This window comes from Pholis gunnellus (assembly GCF_910591455.1).
Source record: "Pholis gunnellus genome assembly, chromosome: 7".
Lineage (NCBI taxonomy): Eukaryota > Metazoa > Chordata > Actinopteri > Perciformes > Pholidae > Pholis > Pholis gunnellus.
In genome coordinates this window covers 24848641-24868587 of record NC_136533.1, presented here as the reverse complement: position 1 = coordinate 24868587, position 19947 = coordinate 24848641, and the positions used below count along the sequence as shown (strand labels likewise).

General features: G+C 44.0%; 2 protein-coding genes across 6 annotated transcripts in view; both read right to left on the bottom strand.

Annotated features, from left to right (window-relative positions):
* Positions 1-1083: 1083 nt before the first annotated feature.
* On the bottom strand, positions 1084-3110 carry il17c (interleukin 17c; the record flags this gene model as incomplete). The annotated part of the gene is made up of 3 exons (XM_079163576.1): positions 1084-1333; positions 2752-2987; positions 3102-3110. 3 exons carry the CDS (start codon positions 3108-3110, stop codon positions 1084-1086), a joined length of 495 nt encoding a protein of 164 aa, XP_079019702.1.
* Positions 3111-12874: 9764 nt separating this feature from the next.
* zc3h18 (zinc finger CCCH-type containing 18) overlaps positions 12875-19947 on the bottom strand; it is a 37890-nt gene continuing 30817 nt past the window's right edge. For 3 of the 5 annotated variants that reach the window (XM_079162374.1, XM_079162377.1, XM_079162375.1), the window contains exons 14-18: positions 17904-18109; positions 16968-17182; positions 16569-16668; positions 14969-15065; positions 12875-13996 (exon numbers count right to left, since the gene is read on the bottom strand). In XM_079162374.1, the coding sequence (XP_079018500.1) occupies positions 13768-13996; positions 14969-15065; positions 16569-16668; positions 16968-17182; positions 17904-18109 (847 nt within the window). In that variant the 3' untranslated portion in view covers positions 12875-13767. Of the gene's footprint in view, positions 13997-14968; positions 15066-16568; positions 16669-16967; positions 17183-17903; positions 18110-18274; positions 19391-19947 lie in introns of those variants that run through there. The other 2 variants (XM_079162376.1, XM_079162378.1) reach the window with 2 other exon arrangements.

The window sequence follows — 19947 nt, the reverse complement described above, 5'->3', positions numbered from 1 at the left end:
ATTATATTGCATCATAAGTACAGACTGTATTCACATGGATTGAATCAATGAATGATGTTAAATGGGAGTAGGTTTAGTATCTCGAGGTGATTTGTTAAAGACTGTATATTATTATATTCTTCTTTACAGAAATCTGACCATTAAATCTGCTGAATCTCACATCACTCGAGGTATAACCATATCACTCATAATAATTATTGAACATTAATTTAAGTGTAGGAACTAGAAACATGTTTGAACAAAATATCACCAGCAGCAACACATAAATGACTTGCAAAGCCTGAATAAATGTGTCGGAATACCCGACTCTTATGTCATCCTTCAGGGAAAGTCATGCTTCCCTAACCGGAAATTACCGAAACCCACTGACATCTGGGACTTTTGCACCTTTGCACATCAGCTTTGAATAGAGAAACAGAAGAATTTGTTTTAAATCATTTTTCCTTTATTTTGCTTCAAAGAAGCTAAACCTTTGGTCTTTATCAGACGTATTAAGTCCCACAGGGACAAACCCTCCAAGATATTCAACATGTAAATACAAAGTTTTCTTCATCCACTCATTAGCATTCTAAATATTTCAAATGCTCAAACATGTCAAATACAAAACAGACCAAATAAATAGATAATTATTCAAATATTAGACGTGGTTAAATTATTATTTTACAAAACTATACAATAGCTATTTCCTCCGATGACGAGGCCATCATTATGAAAAGACGTACATCGTGAATACCCAGTTTACATTAGCTGCACTAGGCACAGCTGTAAACAAATCCTACAAAACACATTATAAATGTATCAATTATGATGTCATCCATTATGACAATAAATAAGCCTATAAAAAAGGCTGATGTGATTTGACTTGTAAAGCCTCATAAATGATCCCAGGGGTGTCGGCTGAAGTCCAACTTCCATCAGAGAGCTGGATCAAAGTTCCCTCTGCTGTCCGATGTCGGCTCACCAATCACACCTTCAGACCTGACACCCCGAGGTTCGACTTCCCGGAGGACTTAGTGCGTTTTAAAACAAACGCAGCATGAAGTGTAGTGTGCCCCCCAGACAGCTGGTGTGGCTGGATCCCTTCTAGTCGTAGGTGTTGGCTCTGGTGCAGGTGCAGCCAACAGCTACTTTCACAGTAACCGGCTTCAAATGGTATTTCTTCCCGTCGTCGCAGAGCTCCCTCTTGAGAAACACCCTGCTCTGCTTTACGGGGTAGGAGTTGTAGTTGTGGCTCTCCACTGGGGCTTTGTTGTCCTGGATCAGGATGCACCCTGTACACAAGCACTCAGCCTCGGCATAGGTGGAAGGAAAGTGATCCTTCTTCGTTACGAGTCTGGAAAGGAACAAGAGGACTCAGTGAGCAGCTTCTCCAAAGACAGCGAGGACATGTGACATCCAATAACATCATGCTTTCCTCATGGACTCATATCATGGCTGAGTTACCAACTCCCCAAGGACCCCAGACCATCAGGGGCCCCGACATTGTTTCTCATTCACTGTTTTCACTTTGTCACTAGTGGTAGGGGCCCCAACCAGAGTGTGAGAGGTCATATTTAACAATGTGTTATTATCTTATAAACGTTTCAATGCAAAATTTTACTCTGAAAATTAACTATAGCTGTCAAACAAATAAGTTAGTCTCGTGAAGTAATGTAGTAAAAGTAGGATATGATATAGATATAGATGTTTAAGGTAGTATAAAATGGAAACACTGAAGTAAAGTGCAAGTAGCAGGCCGAGAGCAGTCTGCTACACAAGCGTGTGCTCTGCCTGGGATTGACACTTGGAGGTGACAGACTACACCGTTTGTTTTGCCCTGCAGTTCCTAAACAGATGAAACCGGCCATGGATCATAACGTTTGTGAACCTTCATGAATCCTCAGAGAAACATCTCCGGCTGCTCACTGATCTCCTACAGATGACAATCAGAGCTGGAAGCGGACTAGAAAGCTTCGGAAACTATAAATGCAGAGGAAAAATCCCCAATCACTGACAAACAGGCTGATAATATGCTGCAACGGATTACAGATTGCAGAATTTACTCAGTGAAGCAATCCACGTTATTCCCAGCGGATGATTGTGCCGGCAGAGCTGCGGTCCGTGGATGCAGAGGGGACTTTCCCTTCTCTGGAGCACGACCGCGTCATCGGCGGGCACAGCCTGGTGCAAGGTGCACCACAGCACGAGCACTATACGAGGTCAAAAGAATGCGCGGAGGTGCGCAAATATTGTGCAAATATGAATTGATTTTTCTCCGAAGATTCACATAACTGAGTTTTATGGCTGCACCTTGCCATCACATGCAAACAAAGGTTTTCTCCACATTTGAAGCTGACATGATTTTGTATCTTTAAAAACTTTAGGATCTCGTTCTCACAACTTCCTCGAGCCAATCCTGAACTGTGACTCCTCCTGGTACAGCCACTGAAGGGGTTTCTACCTTATGAGCTCATTGAGAGTTTCCAGTCTAACTGGCAGCTCATCAGAGGAGCAAATCAATCCCAGCGGGGGGGCAAAAAGTCCCCCCGAGCTCAAGAGTCACACCTGATCACGGAGACTAATCCGCATCACAAAGTCTATGTTCAGGGTCAGAGTCTCTGAATTGAACTCATTTCCCTCAAATCGTCTCCATGTGTCTTTGCCTCCTGATGGAGCGGTTCAACCCTTTAAAGTCACTGATTTCATTCACGTGCTGCATCTGAAAACTGTCTTCAATGAAACACGCGTGCAACGCGTCACGAGGATACTCACACGTATCTCCAGGGGGACAGGGACCGTTCGCTGATGTGCCGAGGCGGCTGCTGCGGGAAAAGCGCCACGGGGCAAGAGACGGGTGAGTCGGGCGCCGCCACAGTCGTGAGCTCCAGAGACTGCGGGTAGTAGTTCCGCAGCTTCCTCTCCGCCGCCTCGCTCAGCTCGCTGTCATCATAGCACCGGTTCATCCTGCACGTCCACACGGGCACGAGACAAAGTCCAAAGATGAGAATCTGTGGAGGGGCAGACAAGCAAACAGTCAGACAGACAGACAGGCAGACAGGCAGACAGCGAGTATAGAGAGCGGCCAGTATCAGCACTGCCCTGTCTGTCTGTGTCCCACTCACCTGCTTCATGTCCATCCTCTGTCTCTCTTCTGACTGTTATTAACAAGAGGACCTGCTTGTGTTTTAACAGCAACCATGCTCACCCGGCGGCTATTTATTGAGTCGGTGCACAGGTGGGAAAAACCGGCAGCATGAGGAAATGGAACCGCTATTTAGTTCCTGAACTTCCTCTTTCCTAAGTGAAAGGAGCCCAGCAGGTAGGGCGTGAGGGCTGGTCGCGTGCTGTTGTCATCGGAGAGAGGGCGGCCTAGGAAATTTCTTACTACGTACACACACACACACACGCACATTTGAGTGCAGAGAGGCTGACGACATCCTGCAAATATGTCGCCAAACACAAACAGCGCTGAAACCGGAGAGCGGCCCTCTCCACCTCTGACCCAACATGAGCTGTGTGTGTGCTATGGTGCTGTATAAATATATCAATCTATACATAACGCATTTACAAACATTGCTGAGCAAGGCAATTATTGCTACCGATTAAATCCTTTCTTACATGAATTATTTATGTACATGTTTGTTGTTTTAGACCTTCAGAGTGAGGACATTTATGAAAAGTGAGGACATTTTTAGTTTTCAGGTATTTAGTTGAGATGGTTAAGGAATGCATTATGTCAGTGAGTGTCCTCACAAAGATTTAAGCGCAAGGTTTCATGGATGGAAACGTGTTTATGTGTGTGTGTGTGCGTGTGTGCGTGTGTGTGATGGCATGGTAGGTCACGCTTCATCTGTTTGTTTATTTATTTCAGAACATTAAGAAATACAAATGAGTCATTGACACAAAATCCCACCAGAAAACAACCCTCCCATGTGTCAGTTGTAATGACGCAACACTAGTTTGAATACACAACTGTAAATGCCATGGACCTATGAGATCTAAAAATAGCAGGATTTGTTTTTTGGGTTCTTATGCCAAGAGAATTTCCAGCAGACGTTTGAATGGCTGACCCAGTAACACTGCCAAGTCTCCTTTGAAAGCGATAAGGTGACAGCTATTATTAGCAAACCATTGTGATCATATCTCAACGGCACTGAGGCACGACAAAGTCTCTGTTGTTTGCTTTGTGTCAATTCTGCTGTGATGCAATGAACTGGCTCCACAGTCTCAGCACCAAGTGAGAGTCACTCCCACCACACAGGATCGAGACCCTCTCTCTCACAACCATCTGATGAAAACATCATTTAATATCATTTATTGTGTGGATGACATCCACGTCAGTGTTTCTCCCACCAGTCAAAGTCATGGGGTCATTCATTTATTATTAACTGACATAGGACTCAAAGCTGCATTAATCAACATGTTCACGTCAATAATAATAATATGATAACTGACATGTAATATGGAAGGTACTACTGCACCATGGAGATATAAAAACAACTGGATATGGCGCCTCAGTAACTTTGCCCGGTGGCCACCCGTGGTATTCTAGCAACAGTGCCCCTGTGACCAGAGAGCGTTTCCCCCATAGACCACCTTCATGAGAGAGACTTCTGTAGAACTGGGAACAAGGTCAAGTTCTGCCCTCACGCACACTGGCCAATCACAGTCCTGCTCCATAGACTACTCTCATGCAATTTCTTCATTTTCAGGCTGGTTTCTTGGATTTTGTGAGGTTGGTTGGAAGTTGTTTCTAAAACATTCCGTTTCTACATTAAACCCTGTGCAACTAACAGTAACACAGGATGTGTTCTTCTGCAAGCTACTGAGGGTATACTGGATGTCTGCACATGTTTGTAACAGTGACTGACGACCAACCTAACTACAGGAACACTGATGTTTCTCAGATTCATTGGGCCCTATTCACAAATCACTGCTTAAACTGTGTGCACAAAACATTTTACGCACAAATCAGGGATTCATCAATATTTTCATACCTAAATTTGTTCTTAAATTTAAGACATTTATTGAAATGTAGAAGTCCGTACAATTAGTGCTAGGCTAGGCTAACATTGTTCCTGCTCCATCAAGATTCAAAATAGCATCATATAGGCATAAATATTGCCATAGCCAGTCTATGATTCATACATTACATTACATTACATTACAGTCATTTAGCAGACGCTTTTATCCAAAGCGACTTACAAGAAGTGTATTCAACATAGGTATTCAAGAGAACTACTAGTCACCAGAAGTCATAAGTGCATCTCCTTTGCTAAACAAGTATCTAAGAGCATAAATCAGAGCAAACGTACAGTGCAGACACAAACATACAATAAGTGCAACGAGCAAACCCGCAATACAATAAGTGCAACGAACTAATATGATTACAATAAGTGCAATAAGCTAATACGAATAAAATAAGTGCTGAGTGGAAGGCTCAGGGTAGTTCTTCTTGAAGAGGTGAGTTTTCAGCCTGATGAAAGATGGGCAGCGACTCTGCTGTCCTGACGTCAGTGGGAAGTTCATTCCACCATTGTGGGGCCAGGACAGAAAACAGCCGTGACCGGGTAGATCGGCCGCAGGGACCTCTGAGTGACGGGGCAACCAATCGCCCCGAGGCAGCAGAGAGAAGTGGTTGTGCGGGGGTGTAGGGCTTGACCATGGCCTGGAGATAGGAAGGAGCTGTTCCTTTCACTGCCCTGTAGGCTAGCATCAGAGTCTTAGACTGGATGCGAGCTCTTACAGGGAGCCAGTGTAGAGCACGGAGAAGGGAAGTTATGTGGGAGAACTTGGGGCGATTGAACACCAGGCAGGCTGCAGCTTACTGGACAAGCTCCAGAGGTCTGATGGCCGACGCCGGGGCTCCGGCAAGTAGAGAGTTGCAGTAGTCCAGGCGGGAGATGACCAGAGCCTGGATTAGCACCTGCGCCGTCTCCTCAGTGAGGAAGGGGTGAATCCTCCTGATGTTGTAGAGCAGGAATCTACAGGAGCGTGTAACCAATGCGATATTTGCTGAGAACGACAGTTGGTCATCCAGGGTCACACCCAGGTTCCTCGCAGTCCGAGTTGGCCTCACCACGGTATTGTCTATGGTGATGGACAGGTCTTGGTGCGGGCAACCCTTCCCCGGTAGGAACAGTAGCTCGGTTTTGTCCAGGTTGAGCTTGAGGTGGTGTGTCGTCATCCACTTCGAGATGTCAGCCAAGCACGCAGTGATGCGTACCTCCACTTGAGTGTCACCAGGAGGAAATGACAAGACCAGCTGGGTGTCATCGGCATAACAATGGTAAGAAAAGTCATGTGAGCGAATAACAAAACCCAGAGATGTTGTGTAGAGCGAGAAGAGAAGGGGGCCCAGGACTGAACCTTGTGGAACCCCCGTAGTCAGCAAGCGTGGTTCCGACACGGCCCCCCTCCATGTCACCAGGTAGGATCGACCTGTCAGGTAGGATGCAAACAGGGAGAGTGCAGCGCCTGAGACGCCCTTGAGGGTGGTGCATACACATACATTTATACATAGAGTCGGTGTCTGTACAGATATGAGGCCCCACAGAGCTCTGGGGGCCCATCGCTGCCCAAAGATGTTTCAACGTCAGGACTTCGATGACGACAGGAGGAGAATCTCAACGCTGATCGTTTTCACGACACAGCGTAACGCACATTTCATCTCAGAATGATCTCATGAAAAAAAGGCGATTTAAAAAAGAACTGAATAACTCTGATTATAGTTATAACCCCTCTATCCTCACCTATTGTTGTCATAATTCAAATATAGTATTTATTTCAAAGCTTCTATTGAGATTTTCAAATGAAGCTTCAAATGTCTGTCCACATATTTCATAAAGCCATCACACTGAACAAAAGCAGAATATGATCTGCTGTTATTGTTGCTGTTAGATTGCTGCTCGATCGTCCAGTTCATACAGGAGCAGGAGAGCATCCAGTGTCTTCTGAGGCTAAATGCCAACAAATATAGATTAAAGCAGAATATTCTGTTCGAAAAAAATATGTTGTGAATTTTAAAAATGATTAGGCTGCATCTATCTTTTTATTAATAAATGTTGACCTTTTTGCTCCGGAGTTATTGGAAATGTTTGGATCACAGGAGTTGGAAACAACACAGCCACAACTGAAATGTAACTCTACAAATAGTATAATAATAATAAAATAATAATACAAATAAAAAGTATAGAAAATACTAAATTAGATAAATATAGAATTAACAGAATGACAGAATGAATTAGACATGCAATAGAAAGAAGCTGCGCAGCAATCAAATGTTGGTTTTGAATTTGAATGAATACTTTATGAAGCGTCAAACTATTTGGTGCAGCGCCGATGACCTCTGGGTGGAAGTAGGACGTCCCTCAAACTGACAGACCAGGTGGTCCTTGTTCTCCTCCTCCACCTGTTTCCTCCTCTGGTCTGTTCATCTGTTTTTTGCATAAACTTTAATATCAAATATTTTTCTTTGACCCAAGCCACAGTCCATATTTCAGGCGACACAGCATTCACGGCCTCGCAGCCAGAGCCTCTCTTTTAATCATTGTTACTCGTGTGGAAACCCCTTGGAGGTCTGTTCTGTTCTGTCTGTTCTGTCTGTTCTGTCTGTTCTGTTCTGTCTGTTCTGTTCTGTCTGTTCTGTCTTTTCAGAAATGGGGGCGTGGCAGTGTACGTGTCAATTTTGGAATGGTGGTGCGTGTTCAGGACAGGATCGGCCGGTGGGCACATTTCATGAATATATGTTCATTTTGAGTGTGCGCTTATTTAGTGCGCAAAATAGGAACATTTCTACGCAAACATTGGTGAATGAGGCCTTCAGTCTTGGGATCTGTTTTTGCTGCTGAACCAGTTTGACGTCCAGGATTTATCCTTCAGACGCATGTTGTAGACACGTCTTTTTGCATCTCTCTGAAATCGCTTTTTCGTTTTTTCCAAACATTTGATAATAATATTCATCCATAAAGTGCAGTTAGTGACAGTGTGGCTCCATGGTAGCTGTTACAGTTTGATGGAGTAGCAGTAGGGGGCGGGGCTTAGCAAAGGGTCAATTATGAAGCTTTCTATTAGGTCCATGGAGGTTTCATTTTTGTAAAACTTTCTTTGAGCCGAGAAAAGCAATTTAAAAATCGGTGAAGTCGTCACGACGTGAATTCTATGGTCTGAGCGGGAACTCACAGGCCTTTTGTCGCGTATTAAAGGTCAATCGCACCCCTTCGTCAGCCATGCTCTATAAAATCATGAACTGGTATCTCAACCCAACTTGAGTGAAAAATTCGTACTCTCGCTCTAATAAACTTGAGATCAGTCAGAGGTTGAGTTGAGTGCAGGCAAACAGTGTGTGGCTATCTAGCCTACAGATAACGTCTGTGCAGTTGTTACTCTGGCTTGGTTTGGAGCATGGATGTGCTTTAAACTGTAGGATGGTACTTGAGTCACAGCACATGAGCCAAAAAAGCTCTCTGGCTTCCGGTTTTGATTCTGCATCGTGCGGCCCCACTGCACATGCACAGTAGTGTTCATCCATATCTCTGCATTTACTCTCTCAAGGGTTTGAGAGTTCCTCCCAGTCTGCTTTACTTTACTGTGTCAAATATTACAGCTTAATATCAAAAGACACTGGTCTATCATCATTCAAATATACTAATCCATATCCCATAAACGCATAAATTCCTCCCTGGTTGTCTTTCATTGTACTGCCCTGAATGGGTTTTGAGCATTAAAATGACTTCGGTTCCATAACCTCCTCAACATCAGAGGCAGGAAATGCCTGCATGTAACAAAGCAGTTCCTCTTGGCCTAAAAAGCACCATCTAAAAAATCTTTCAGCAGCATCCCCCACCAACTGAATGATGAGGAAACAAACATATCCAAACACCTCAACTTCCTCCTGTGGACTTTGTGGCTCTGTAACGACGTCACACAACTTCCTCCTTTGCTTTTGATGGACAAGAGTTACAAGTCCGATGGTCGCTGCAGGGCTTTGTCTTTTGAAGATGAATGTGTCTTTTAGAGATTGGCTGAAACGACTGGAGCAGTCTTGAACCTTCTCCATCTTTCCCCTTCATTAATCCGTCTCGTATTGTTGATCACCTTCTGAGATCCTCAGATCCTCTTTGCTTTGGCTCCTTCCTGGAGCTCTAGTTCTGCTCCGATGCCGAACCTCTCACATGGAACCTTGATTGTTAAGATTTCTCGTGGGATTCATATTCCCAGACATTTTCTGTCCCGGGAGCAGAACCACACTATTGCAGGAATCCCAGGATATTGACTTGTTTTCAAGATACAAATTCAGTCGAAACGCATTGGGCACACTAACTGCAACAAGAAGAACTATGTTTACATCTTCGGGTTTATTTCTTATTTATTTTGTGTTTTTGTGCTAAAGAAAGCCATTAATGTCAGTCAACATTAGAATGAGCTGTTGTGTCCTACGTTTGGCTGGATCCTGGTGTGCTGGTGGACACTGCCGTACAACCAGGTGAATGGACGTATCCTATTTCTGTAGTGAAACCTATGTTTTGTATGTATAAGCCTTTTTGGTTTATGCCTATAGAACGTAAGTAGTTTTCACCGTTACTCTATTTCACGGGAAAATATTTTCAATCAGGAGAGACAAGTCAGATGAAAAACAGCTGACGTGATGAAAAAGTCTTGACAGAGTCTTTGGTGCTTGGACTCTACAGGGAGGGGTGTCTGCTCTGAGCTGCAGCAAGATAAATGGAGTCCAAATTAAATGATGAGTTGATGAAGATGATGGATCTGATGAAGATTGGGTGGAGGTGGAGGAGTGCGTAACAGCAGCATGAACGTACTGAAGGTAGAGAGACAATCATATTTAAAAGAGACGGCAGCAACATGATAGGCTAACGATGTCATTGTGTTGTGCGATTGGATAGAAGAGACCAGCTGATCTAAACAGCTGACATCATGATTGACAGCCCCGAACAATGACAGCATGGAAATAATGAGTGAGCCTGTGTGAGAAGTGATGGCAGATGAATTAGAAATGAACTACGGGCTTCAGCATGCAAGAGTCTCGTCTTCCTAACGGAACTCACACTAGAGCTTCATGAATCGTGTTTCCTAAACCCAAATGTCACTTTTATTTATGTTTGCTTTAGAAAGGTTATGCACGCAAGACTTCTTCTGTCTTATGACACAACGATGTTGCCACCTCACAAACGATGCATGTTTTATATGCAATAACATGCATCGTGCATGCATATGCAATGTTTATACACACACGGACTAACATGCGCAGACACAAGGGGAAACAATTATAACTAAGCAACTGTAATGCAGATGAAACTTAAGCTTCATTTATAGATCTATGTGGTGTGTAGTGGACATGTCACAGTGTGTGTTTGTGTGTATGGTGGGATATTGTATCTACACAAAGGTCCGTCTATGGACAGAGGGTCACGTCCTCTTATCAACATGAATGTGTTCGGGGCATTCACATTGAACTTTCCACTGGTCAGTCCCCTTCCAGAGTATTCAACAGTGATCAGTCCCACTGGCTCCACTGTCATTGGCTGCCAACAGTTTCCACAGAAGTCCCTGCTCAGCATACATGCACAAAGACATTGGTGTTTACGTCTGCAGGGGCTTCACAGAGGAGTTAAAGAGCACTGATCTCAGTCTAACTTTGCTCCGCACTACATTTAGCCCAGTTCCACTCCCACTCCCTGACGGAGTGAACTCAGTTTGTAGTCGTGCTCTGAACTGAATGAAGCACCTTTATTAACAGTGGACGGTATGACTTCAATGGTTAGCGTGGCCACAAGCTGCCCTCCCTCTGGCAGAAACAGGAACTATCGTTACTTTTCATAACCACGGTTTCACAATAGCATCATTTGGAAGAGGCAACCTAAGCCGAAGGAGAACAATAAAACTCCCAAACTTTGTTGGTGGTAATTCTTTTTTGTAAACAGCTTGTTTTTAACTGTTTATCGGCTGCATGGTCTTTGCAAAACACTTTACAATCAATTGAACACTTCTCTCGTTTTCTAGACTATACTGTGTATGTGACCCTTAAAGTCGTTACTCTTCCAGTTTCTATCTCATATTTCACAAACAATCCAATCGTCATCAATACCCTCAAGATATGGTTTCAATTTAGACGGAACTTTGGTTTGAATTATCTTCTTAACATGAGCCCCACATGCAATAACCACCTCTTCAGGATTTATCACACAAATGTAGCCTTCCTCGGTCCAGCTTATTTCCGCCACTTCCATAAGTGTCATGACCGTAACTTTCCAACCATCTCTTCAGTGGCAGGCTTAGATGATATGCTAGAATTCCCATTCGACTCAAAAAGGCTCATTTCAAGAATACGTGACTTTATAGCCTCTCTTAAAAACATAACCCTGGAGAAGATAAGGGCGGACTGGGAAGGTGAGCTAGGGGGTGACATAGAAGAAGACATGTGGAACGCTGCTTTACAAAGAGTGAATGACACTTCCTCTTGTGCAAAACTGAACATAATACAATTCAAAGTTGTGCATCGAGCTCATTTCTCAAAAGCAAGATTAGCTCAAATGTTCCCTGATTCAGATGCTAGCTGTAACAGATGTCATAATACTCACATGTTGTGTTCATGCCCAGCTCTGGCATCTTACTGCTCCGTGATCTTTAAAACACTATCTGAGGCTCTTAATATTGATCTCCAACCCAATGCAACATCAGCTATATTTGGTGTCACAGATAGACACTCTACAAGAAGAAAAAGACATAAAAACATCACAGCGTTTACAACACTTCTTGCTCGTAGGAGAATATTGTTGAATTGGAAATCAACAAATCCACCTAACTGTGTGGTTTAGTGACCTGATGCAATTCATACAATTAGAGAAAATAAAATACTCACTTAGGGGGTCAAGGAACATTCTTCTCCACCTGCGACCCGGTTCTGACGTACTTAGGGAAGCTCAAAACTATGCCTGATACCCTCTTAGCAGTATTTCTTGGTCTAGACACTAAATCATGACACACAATAGACATCACTGATTTGTGGGCATATTGTGCTTGTATGATGTGATGATTGTGTATTTACTTTGTAACAGTCTGCAGGAGCAATTTGGGGTTAAGTGTCTTGCCCAAGGACACATGGACTAGTAGAGATCAGCCCCGCTCCATCACTGAGCCATCTTTGATATGTAATAGTAGTGTGAACCCAGGCGCGTACCTAGATAGTTGGAATAACTCTGAGAATATCACTAGAAAGAACAACTCTGTAGTAAGGACTTTGAGGAGTTAGCTGATTTTGATGTTAGCATCAACCAGGGTAATTCCTGCATGATATCACGGTAGCGGTGTATATTACCTCCTCTCCTACTGCTGATGCCTGTGAGGGGATTCAACTATGCAGGAAGTTTTTAGTGACGCTCATGGGGACATGACACACATATTGTATAACGGACTATATCACCTTCTGTGTGGAGGATGCTGGACACGGCCCGTAGGTGTGAATGGGAGTCCGTCTCTCTACGGGTGAACCCTGCCTTCGCCCAGTGTCAGCTGGGATGGACTCCAGCTGTATTTACGTTTGTAATTTGGTCAGGGGATCAAAATGATCACAATTCATCCGCATTCATGTCTAAACAAATTTCATGTAAATCCAACCAGTAGTAACCAAATTTGACCTTTCTGTGGTCGAGGCATGAGTGAAAACAGATGATAGCAAAATGAGCGCAGACAGTTTACAACATGTTGATGCAACCGGGGGTGGGGGGGTGGAGCTGCTGAACAATGCTTTATCGACAGCGTCCATAAACACGGCCACTCCTTTGTCTTGCACAACAGCAGAGAAAAAACAGGCAACTGACTCTCTTTATCAAAATAGTTTATTTAGAAGGCTTTTGTCACAAAAGCAAGACATCTCGTTTCTAAATGTCCCCGTTCCACTTCTCACACTCCCAACTAAAAATGTTACACAAATAAAACATTGGTTTATTACTTAAGAGCTTAGAAGAAAACAAAGCTGTAGGTTTTTTAAAAAAGAAACAAAAAGCAATACACATAACTGTTTTCTATAATCATATGCTTGAAAGAATTTGATGACTTGCTATTATTGTACAAGGTGTGACAGTGAACACTGCCCTCAAACAGAACGCAGACAAGTCGTTGGTTAAACATGGCCCTCCTCTGAACAAAGCTCGGGCTCGTGATCGCTTACAGAGTATGGATGCTCGAGAATGTGTCGATTTATACAAAGAAGCGCTGCGACGCCCTGTAGGCCGTCATTAGCCAACACTTCCACTCCTCCACACAGAGGGAACTAAAGAAAAGATGAGAGAAGACGATAAAGGGGCAGAGAAAGACGGACAGAAGTAGAAGATTCAAGGTGTATAAATCTGTTCTTCATCACACCAGATGAGGAAAATGCTTCCTTTGACTAAGGGAACAGAGTGAGCAGCAAGTGATCAAGTGCACCTTACTACCCTTCTGTATCTGTACGGTGAAGTCTACACAAAGTACACTCCATGGCTGAGATGTCCCTCACCGAATGCCCAAGTGTTTCCTCCCGTTTCTCGTTGATGAGGTGAACAGCAGCCGAGACACTCGAAGACTTTTAACGGGAGCAGAGCCAAACCACTTCCTGTTCACTTACACAACAGCCTTTATACATGAACCAGACAACATTTTTACACGTCCATTGATGGCAGGGGAAAACCGCTCAATCCCTCAAAGCCCTCACTGTCGTCCCGGCTCACGAGGTCGCACGGGCGGGCAGACCGGCAGGCAGCCGGGCGAACGGGCGGCGGAGCAGGCTTCCATTTATTTGGCGGGGATCTTCGCTCGTTTCCGGGCGATGGCGTCCTCCACGGCCTTCAGCTGTTTCAGCAGCTCCTCGCGGCGGGACAGTGTGTTGCTGGGTTTGTTGGAGCCGGAGCCAGAGCCGGAGCCGGAGCCAGCGGCTGAAGCGGAGCCCGGAGCAGGCGGCTTGCCCACCGGCGCCGCCGGGCCTTTTCCAGATGACTTGGCGGGCGGTGACAGAGGACGTTTCCTGCGGAAGAGGAGCAAAAGAGTTAGGTACACATTTTGACTTTCCCACTAACAAGTATGATGTTTGATACACAAGGCATGAAATATGTGGTTTCTGCTCCGCCATAGAGCTCCACTGTTGTCCAGACACGATTCAATGACTTGAACAACATCAATGAGCCACGCTGTTGCTCTGCTGACTTGTTCCTTCATTACCATAAACACACACACTGGAGTTTGCCCCACATACAGCGTGCTGCTGCTCCACTTCAGCACAAATGTAGATTAATGCACTGCTTAAAATAGTCCTGTACAAATGCACCATTTCCTCCTGTTTCTAAATTCAAGTCTAGATTTACTTATCACTAAATCAAAACACCTGATTTACACACGACTAAAGGGTGTTAGTGGTGGAACCAGCTAGCAGGAACAATACTTGGTGATGTATTTACCAATAGCTCCTTTCAACTCCATCCATCTGTTTCTGAGCCTGTTTAAGTTTAATCCCATGATTCAACAGGAAGCAATGGGCCGAGAGCCAAAGAGAGGAGGGAGACACAAAAGAACTTTGCTGGTTTTGGTCTGTAAACAAGATTTGCTGACAGAAGAACTCTTATACAGACGATATTATTATTTTTGTTTACAACCACCTATGTAATGAAAGTGTCTAATGTCTATGGGAGCGGACCAAAAAGGTAACGCTTACAATGTGTTCTTGCTCTGCCAAACGCAGAGGTGAAATATTTCAGGAGCCCTGAAGAGTCAGCGCATGTATATTATCATGACTATTATTAGGAGAGATGGGGCTTCCACCCCCCCCCCACACACACACACACACACACACACACACGATGAGTCAGGACAAAAAGATGACTTTAGAATTTCCACACTTCAGCCTCCTTTTTTTCTTTTTTTTTTAACCATTTCTCACTCCTGTTGATGTATAATACAAGTTTTAAGAATACATTTCAGCAGACACAGCAATAACACCAACCTGTCTCCCTGGGGGGGCATGGGTCGTGGCCCTTGGCCTCTGGGCCGATCCATTCGAGGGGGGAGCATGGGTCGGCCAGGAATCCTCTTGTCCCGGCCTGAAAAACACCAGTTTCATAGTTAGCGAGGCTGTTCACACTGGATGTCTGTTGTTCTGGAGACTAAACGGCTAACTTACTTAACTTTTCATGAAATTTCTCAACTTCCACATTGAGCGAGGAAAATTAGGATGTGGGCTATGTAATGGAAAGAATAGACATTTCTATTCATAACCAGCCAATACGGAACAAGAAGTAGTCAAATCATGGAGACCTCTGTGATGTGTGCAGCTCCCTGTAATACAACTCAAGAGCATCTTAACACACTGCTCATTAGGAGATAGTGTACCGGCACGTATAGCTCAAACAACCCACTGAAAATACAGCTTCTATGGGAATATTCACTGCTGTTCTTGGCTTTCGATGTAGTATATTAAATATGTTTGGGTTTTGGACAAGCCATTTCAAACCCCCCTCTGCAAAATATTCTCTGACATTCTATAGACCAAACAATTATAATCTGCAGATTCTTTAATAATCCTTCGTCCCGGCCCTGCTGGTAGACTAACATTAGCCGGCGCTATCTCAAGGGAAATATGTGCCACCTTGCATGAAGATCATCTAATCAGCGTTGATGGTAAATGTAGTCGATTGAACCAATAAATTCCTCAGCGTGTGCTCTACTGACGCAGCGCTCCCAGTGATGTCATTAGACATGACTAGTGATGTACTTGGAGGCCAGGAGACTACCGGCTGTTTCAGCTTGGATTTCTAGGCTCCGCCTCTGGGCTTTCTGGGTCAATAAAGCACACACTGAGGAATTTACATTTACTATCAACATAAGAGGTGGCGAGTTTCCCATTTAATCATTGAACATGACATGCATTGGTTGCAGTGCTGAATGGCAAAGTAAGGTATCTGAACATGTAAGCAGGGTGCTCATGACACGCTGTACTGCTTTGCACCTTCAAATGAAAACAATGAGCTCAAGGAGGCTAAAAAGGTCAGCAGTGCTGCTCATAGAGGTTTGAATTCTGCATCATTTCAGCACTAAAAGTGACGTTTTCCTTCTACACTATCATGTGAAACAATCAAAGACATTAATTACTTCATATACAAACCGACTGAAGCTTTTCTACAGCTCGTCTAAGATTAGAATCAAAGGCTAATGTTTGTCATATTAATAAATAAAATAATACAATTATGTAGAAACTATTAAACCTCGTTAAGACATTTTCTATCTTAAAGATGAAACAAATAATTTCAGTACAAATTTGGGCATTAATTTAGCATCAAACATTACATCAGACCAGGTATTGCAACATCAAGAATAAATGTCAATGTTTAAAAATTATACTAATTATTCAACATGTCCAATTTGTACTTGTGTGGAATCTGACCCAAATGTCAGATTAGAATGAGTTCAGGCAAACAACACCGTATGCTGAATGTTATCACATCCATCATGTCAGAGCGATGGACCGCATCATATACCTGATTGTTAATAAAAAGCCAGTGTTGTTGCAGTCTGGTGTGTGTGTGAAGCAGTAACAGGTTGCTCACCTCTGTCTGGAGACATGGCCATCCTCTTGCTGAGTGGAGAGCCGGGCCGGTCTTTGTCTGCAGGCAGGTACCTCTTCCTGTTGCTCTTATCAGCCTGCTGCTGGGAGATGAAAGGACACGAGGAGTCAAGCAACGGAAATACAGACGGACATTTAAGCTTTTCAATCCAATAAGCAAGTCAAAGTTGAAGTGATTTATTCTACATCTGAGTGCAATAATATCTATTTCAACCTCAATAATTGCATTTTCATTTTCAGAGAAAATCTGTCTGTACTAAAACGAAACATTTTAGTGACGCAAAAGGAAAAAAGGCACAAAACCCCCCCCCGTGTTGGTTTATCACTTGGCTGGGAGCAGAGGAAACAGACCCCTTAGAATAGGAAGAGCAGCAATACTAACCTTATTAAGGAGGGTGAGTTTAATGTCTTTGTGGGAACCAGAACCTCCGTAGCTTCCTGGGGGGCCCATGGTGCCAGGCGGGGGATGTACATGGTGGCCACCCCGGCTACCAGGTCCAGATCTGGGCATGGGGTTGCCGCCTCTCGGGGGGGCACCAGATGGGTCGATCTTCCTGCGGTCCTCTCTGAAGGGTTCATCTTTCTTTGATGGTCTCTCTGTGACGCAGACAAGACAAAACATGAGAACTGATGAACAATGCAACGCTAATCATCAATCATATAATCCCCGTTTGGAGAAAAATGTCAAATTCAGTTTTTGTTTACAACAAATACATAAATGTATGAACATGGAAATATCTGTCTTAAACACATGTCTGCGGTACTTTTGATACTACTAAAGCTGATTTGGAAGAATAAGTGTAAAAATGTCTGTTGTGGTCATTTGATCTCTTCTTTAACAGACAGTTTACAGTCACATCTACTTTTTGCTCTTTTCATTTCCTTTAAACCGTCAATGAAAGTCAAACTTGACACAACACTGTTGATCTACTGATTACAGTGCTGTGGCTAAATCTACATTGTGCTGAATTAAACATAAGAGCCCACACAGATAATTCCACCCCCTCAATAATTCAATAATAAGTCATCTTTTATGCTAACCCCTGCACTCTGCATTCTGCAGCTTCTCCAGTTTTCTTTTTTTCTTGTTTGTTTGTTTTGTTTGCTCCTCTGTCTTTCTTCTTTTTTGTTTGTTCTGTTTGTCTCTGCCCTATGTAAAGCATCTTTGGGTATTTAGAAAAGCGCTACATAAAATTAAAGTATTATTATTATTATTTATTTGTTCGTGGTGGCTGTCATTTGAAACTCGGCCATTATTTGGGAATTTTTGACATGTTAAGCAGTTGTGTAGCAGCCTGTCTTTGTTGCCCATACTAACCCCTGTTCTTGTCTCGTCCGTGTGGGGGCCGGTCCCGCGCAGGCCCTCGCTCCTTGCGAGGGTGATTTGGTGTGGGCGAGCGGGAGCTGGCGGAGGACACCGGGCTGGCCAGGTCAGCATACATGTCGTCCGAGTCTGCGCTACGCACCGAGCTGCCGCTGGACGACGCCGATGACACCGATGACACGCTGCTCACACTTAGCGATCTGCGGCAAAAAAGACAACAGGTCAACCACGAGCTGCTGGTTTGGAGTGGGGGAAGATAACTGAGCGCCGTCATCACCATTGTGTGTACACTCCGCCACATGCCCACATGTCTGCACACATACACACCCTGAATAATAACTATTTTACCTGGATTTCCTGGAGGGTTTCCCAACAGAGACAGCACATGAAACCAAGACAGAAGAACACAGAATGAATATGTTTTAGGCTGTGTAATCACAATAAACCATTCAATATTTACCTATAAAGCAAGGAATATCTGCCTGCCTGCCTGCATCTCCTTCACAAATCTCGACAACTGTTCCCATCGATCCCATCTACACATTTGGCGGGTGTATTGCTGGAGACCCAAGGGAGTGCTTTGTCGAATTTGGACACGCGACACATTCAATATCAATAAACTGAATAAACAAGCAAACAGCGCTCTGTTCAGTAGCGAGCGCTTCATCACTTCTGCTGCGGGATGCTGCATATACTAACATAAGAAAACGGACTCTCCTTCACTTCCATGGAGTCAACACGAGCAGATAGCCAACTGGAAGCAAAATGGAACCATCGTGTATTTCACTGGTGTGAAAGTTCGTAAGCCGCGACTTGTGTATTTCCCCGTCAGTAAGACTGAATTTCCCCAGTGTATTACAACACTAAAAAGGTTGCTAATTAAAGCCATGCTCTACTTTCACACCAATGCTTCTGACCGCGAGTAGACTTGGGGGGGAGTGCCAGGGCAGAAGAATAGCTCAGGGCCCAAAGAAGTGTCGTGTCAAGTTTTGTGTTTGAGCGGTTCTCAAAAAACCTTCAAGCAGCAACACCAACGGCCAATCACTCAACCCGTTCTGAACAGGCACTGCACAAGAACATTTAATATTATATTTTTGATATTTACTTGCAGATTTACACAGTCACTGAAGATGAATGCAAAAGATAATTAAGATGCAATACGGATAGTACCGAAACCAAAAAGCAGCCAACTGTAGTTGCAGTAAACTATTATAAATGCCGCCTGCATCGATCTGCTTGTCCACAAACAAGGTCATTTACAGAAATAAATGCCCCCCCAAAATGCAATATATGGTCAACAACTTCTCTTTAAAAGGAAATTGTTGGCAAACTGCAGTTCTGATGGCAATGAGGGTGTTCGTGGCGAGTACCTGGATTTTCTGGATCCAGAACGTGAGCGCGAGAGGGAGTTGGACGAGGATCTGGAGCTAGAACCAGTATAACTGCTACCACTTCCACTAACACTCCCACTCACAGTTCGCCTGGAAGAGACAGACACACAAGTGAGAAGACAGCAGGAAGGTTTTTTTAAATGAAAACCAAGGTGTACTACCAAGCTCCTTGTTCAGCAATTAACACATAAATCAACACATTTTGAAATGGAAGAAAATGGAGTAGTACCAGATTTATAGACCATTACAGGTCTCTCCTTACTTAAATGCCCTATGCATCCAGTCATTGCTATCTCTTCTGTAGCCCCGGGAAGACATTGGGCAGCTTCACAACGCTTGGAATCACCGGCTGCTTCTATTCCTCGGTCAGCAATGGAAAACTCAAAGGAGGGTGTAACAAGGATACGTTCCAGCCCACGGGTTGGCCCAACCTTTTTGTTGTCCTCCTGCCACTGTGACCACAGTCACTCAATTGATTACCATTGTTTTACCAGCATTTGGCTGGTGGCTGGTGCCAATTTCCAACCCTGAGAGTCAAGGTTGTCGAATACTCCGTAGGTGACCCCTCAGTTGAGTTTGTGCTCTTGGAAACGTTTTAATCATGAACACATTGGTTGTATAGATATAAATAGTGATGATTCCGGAAT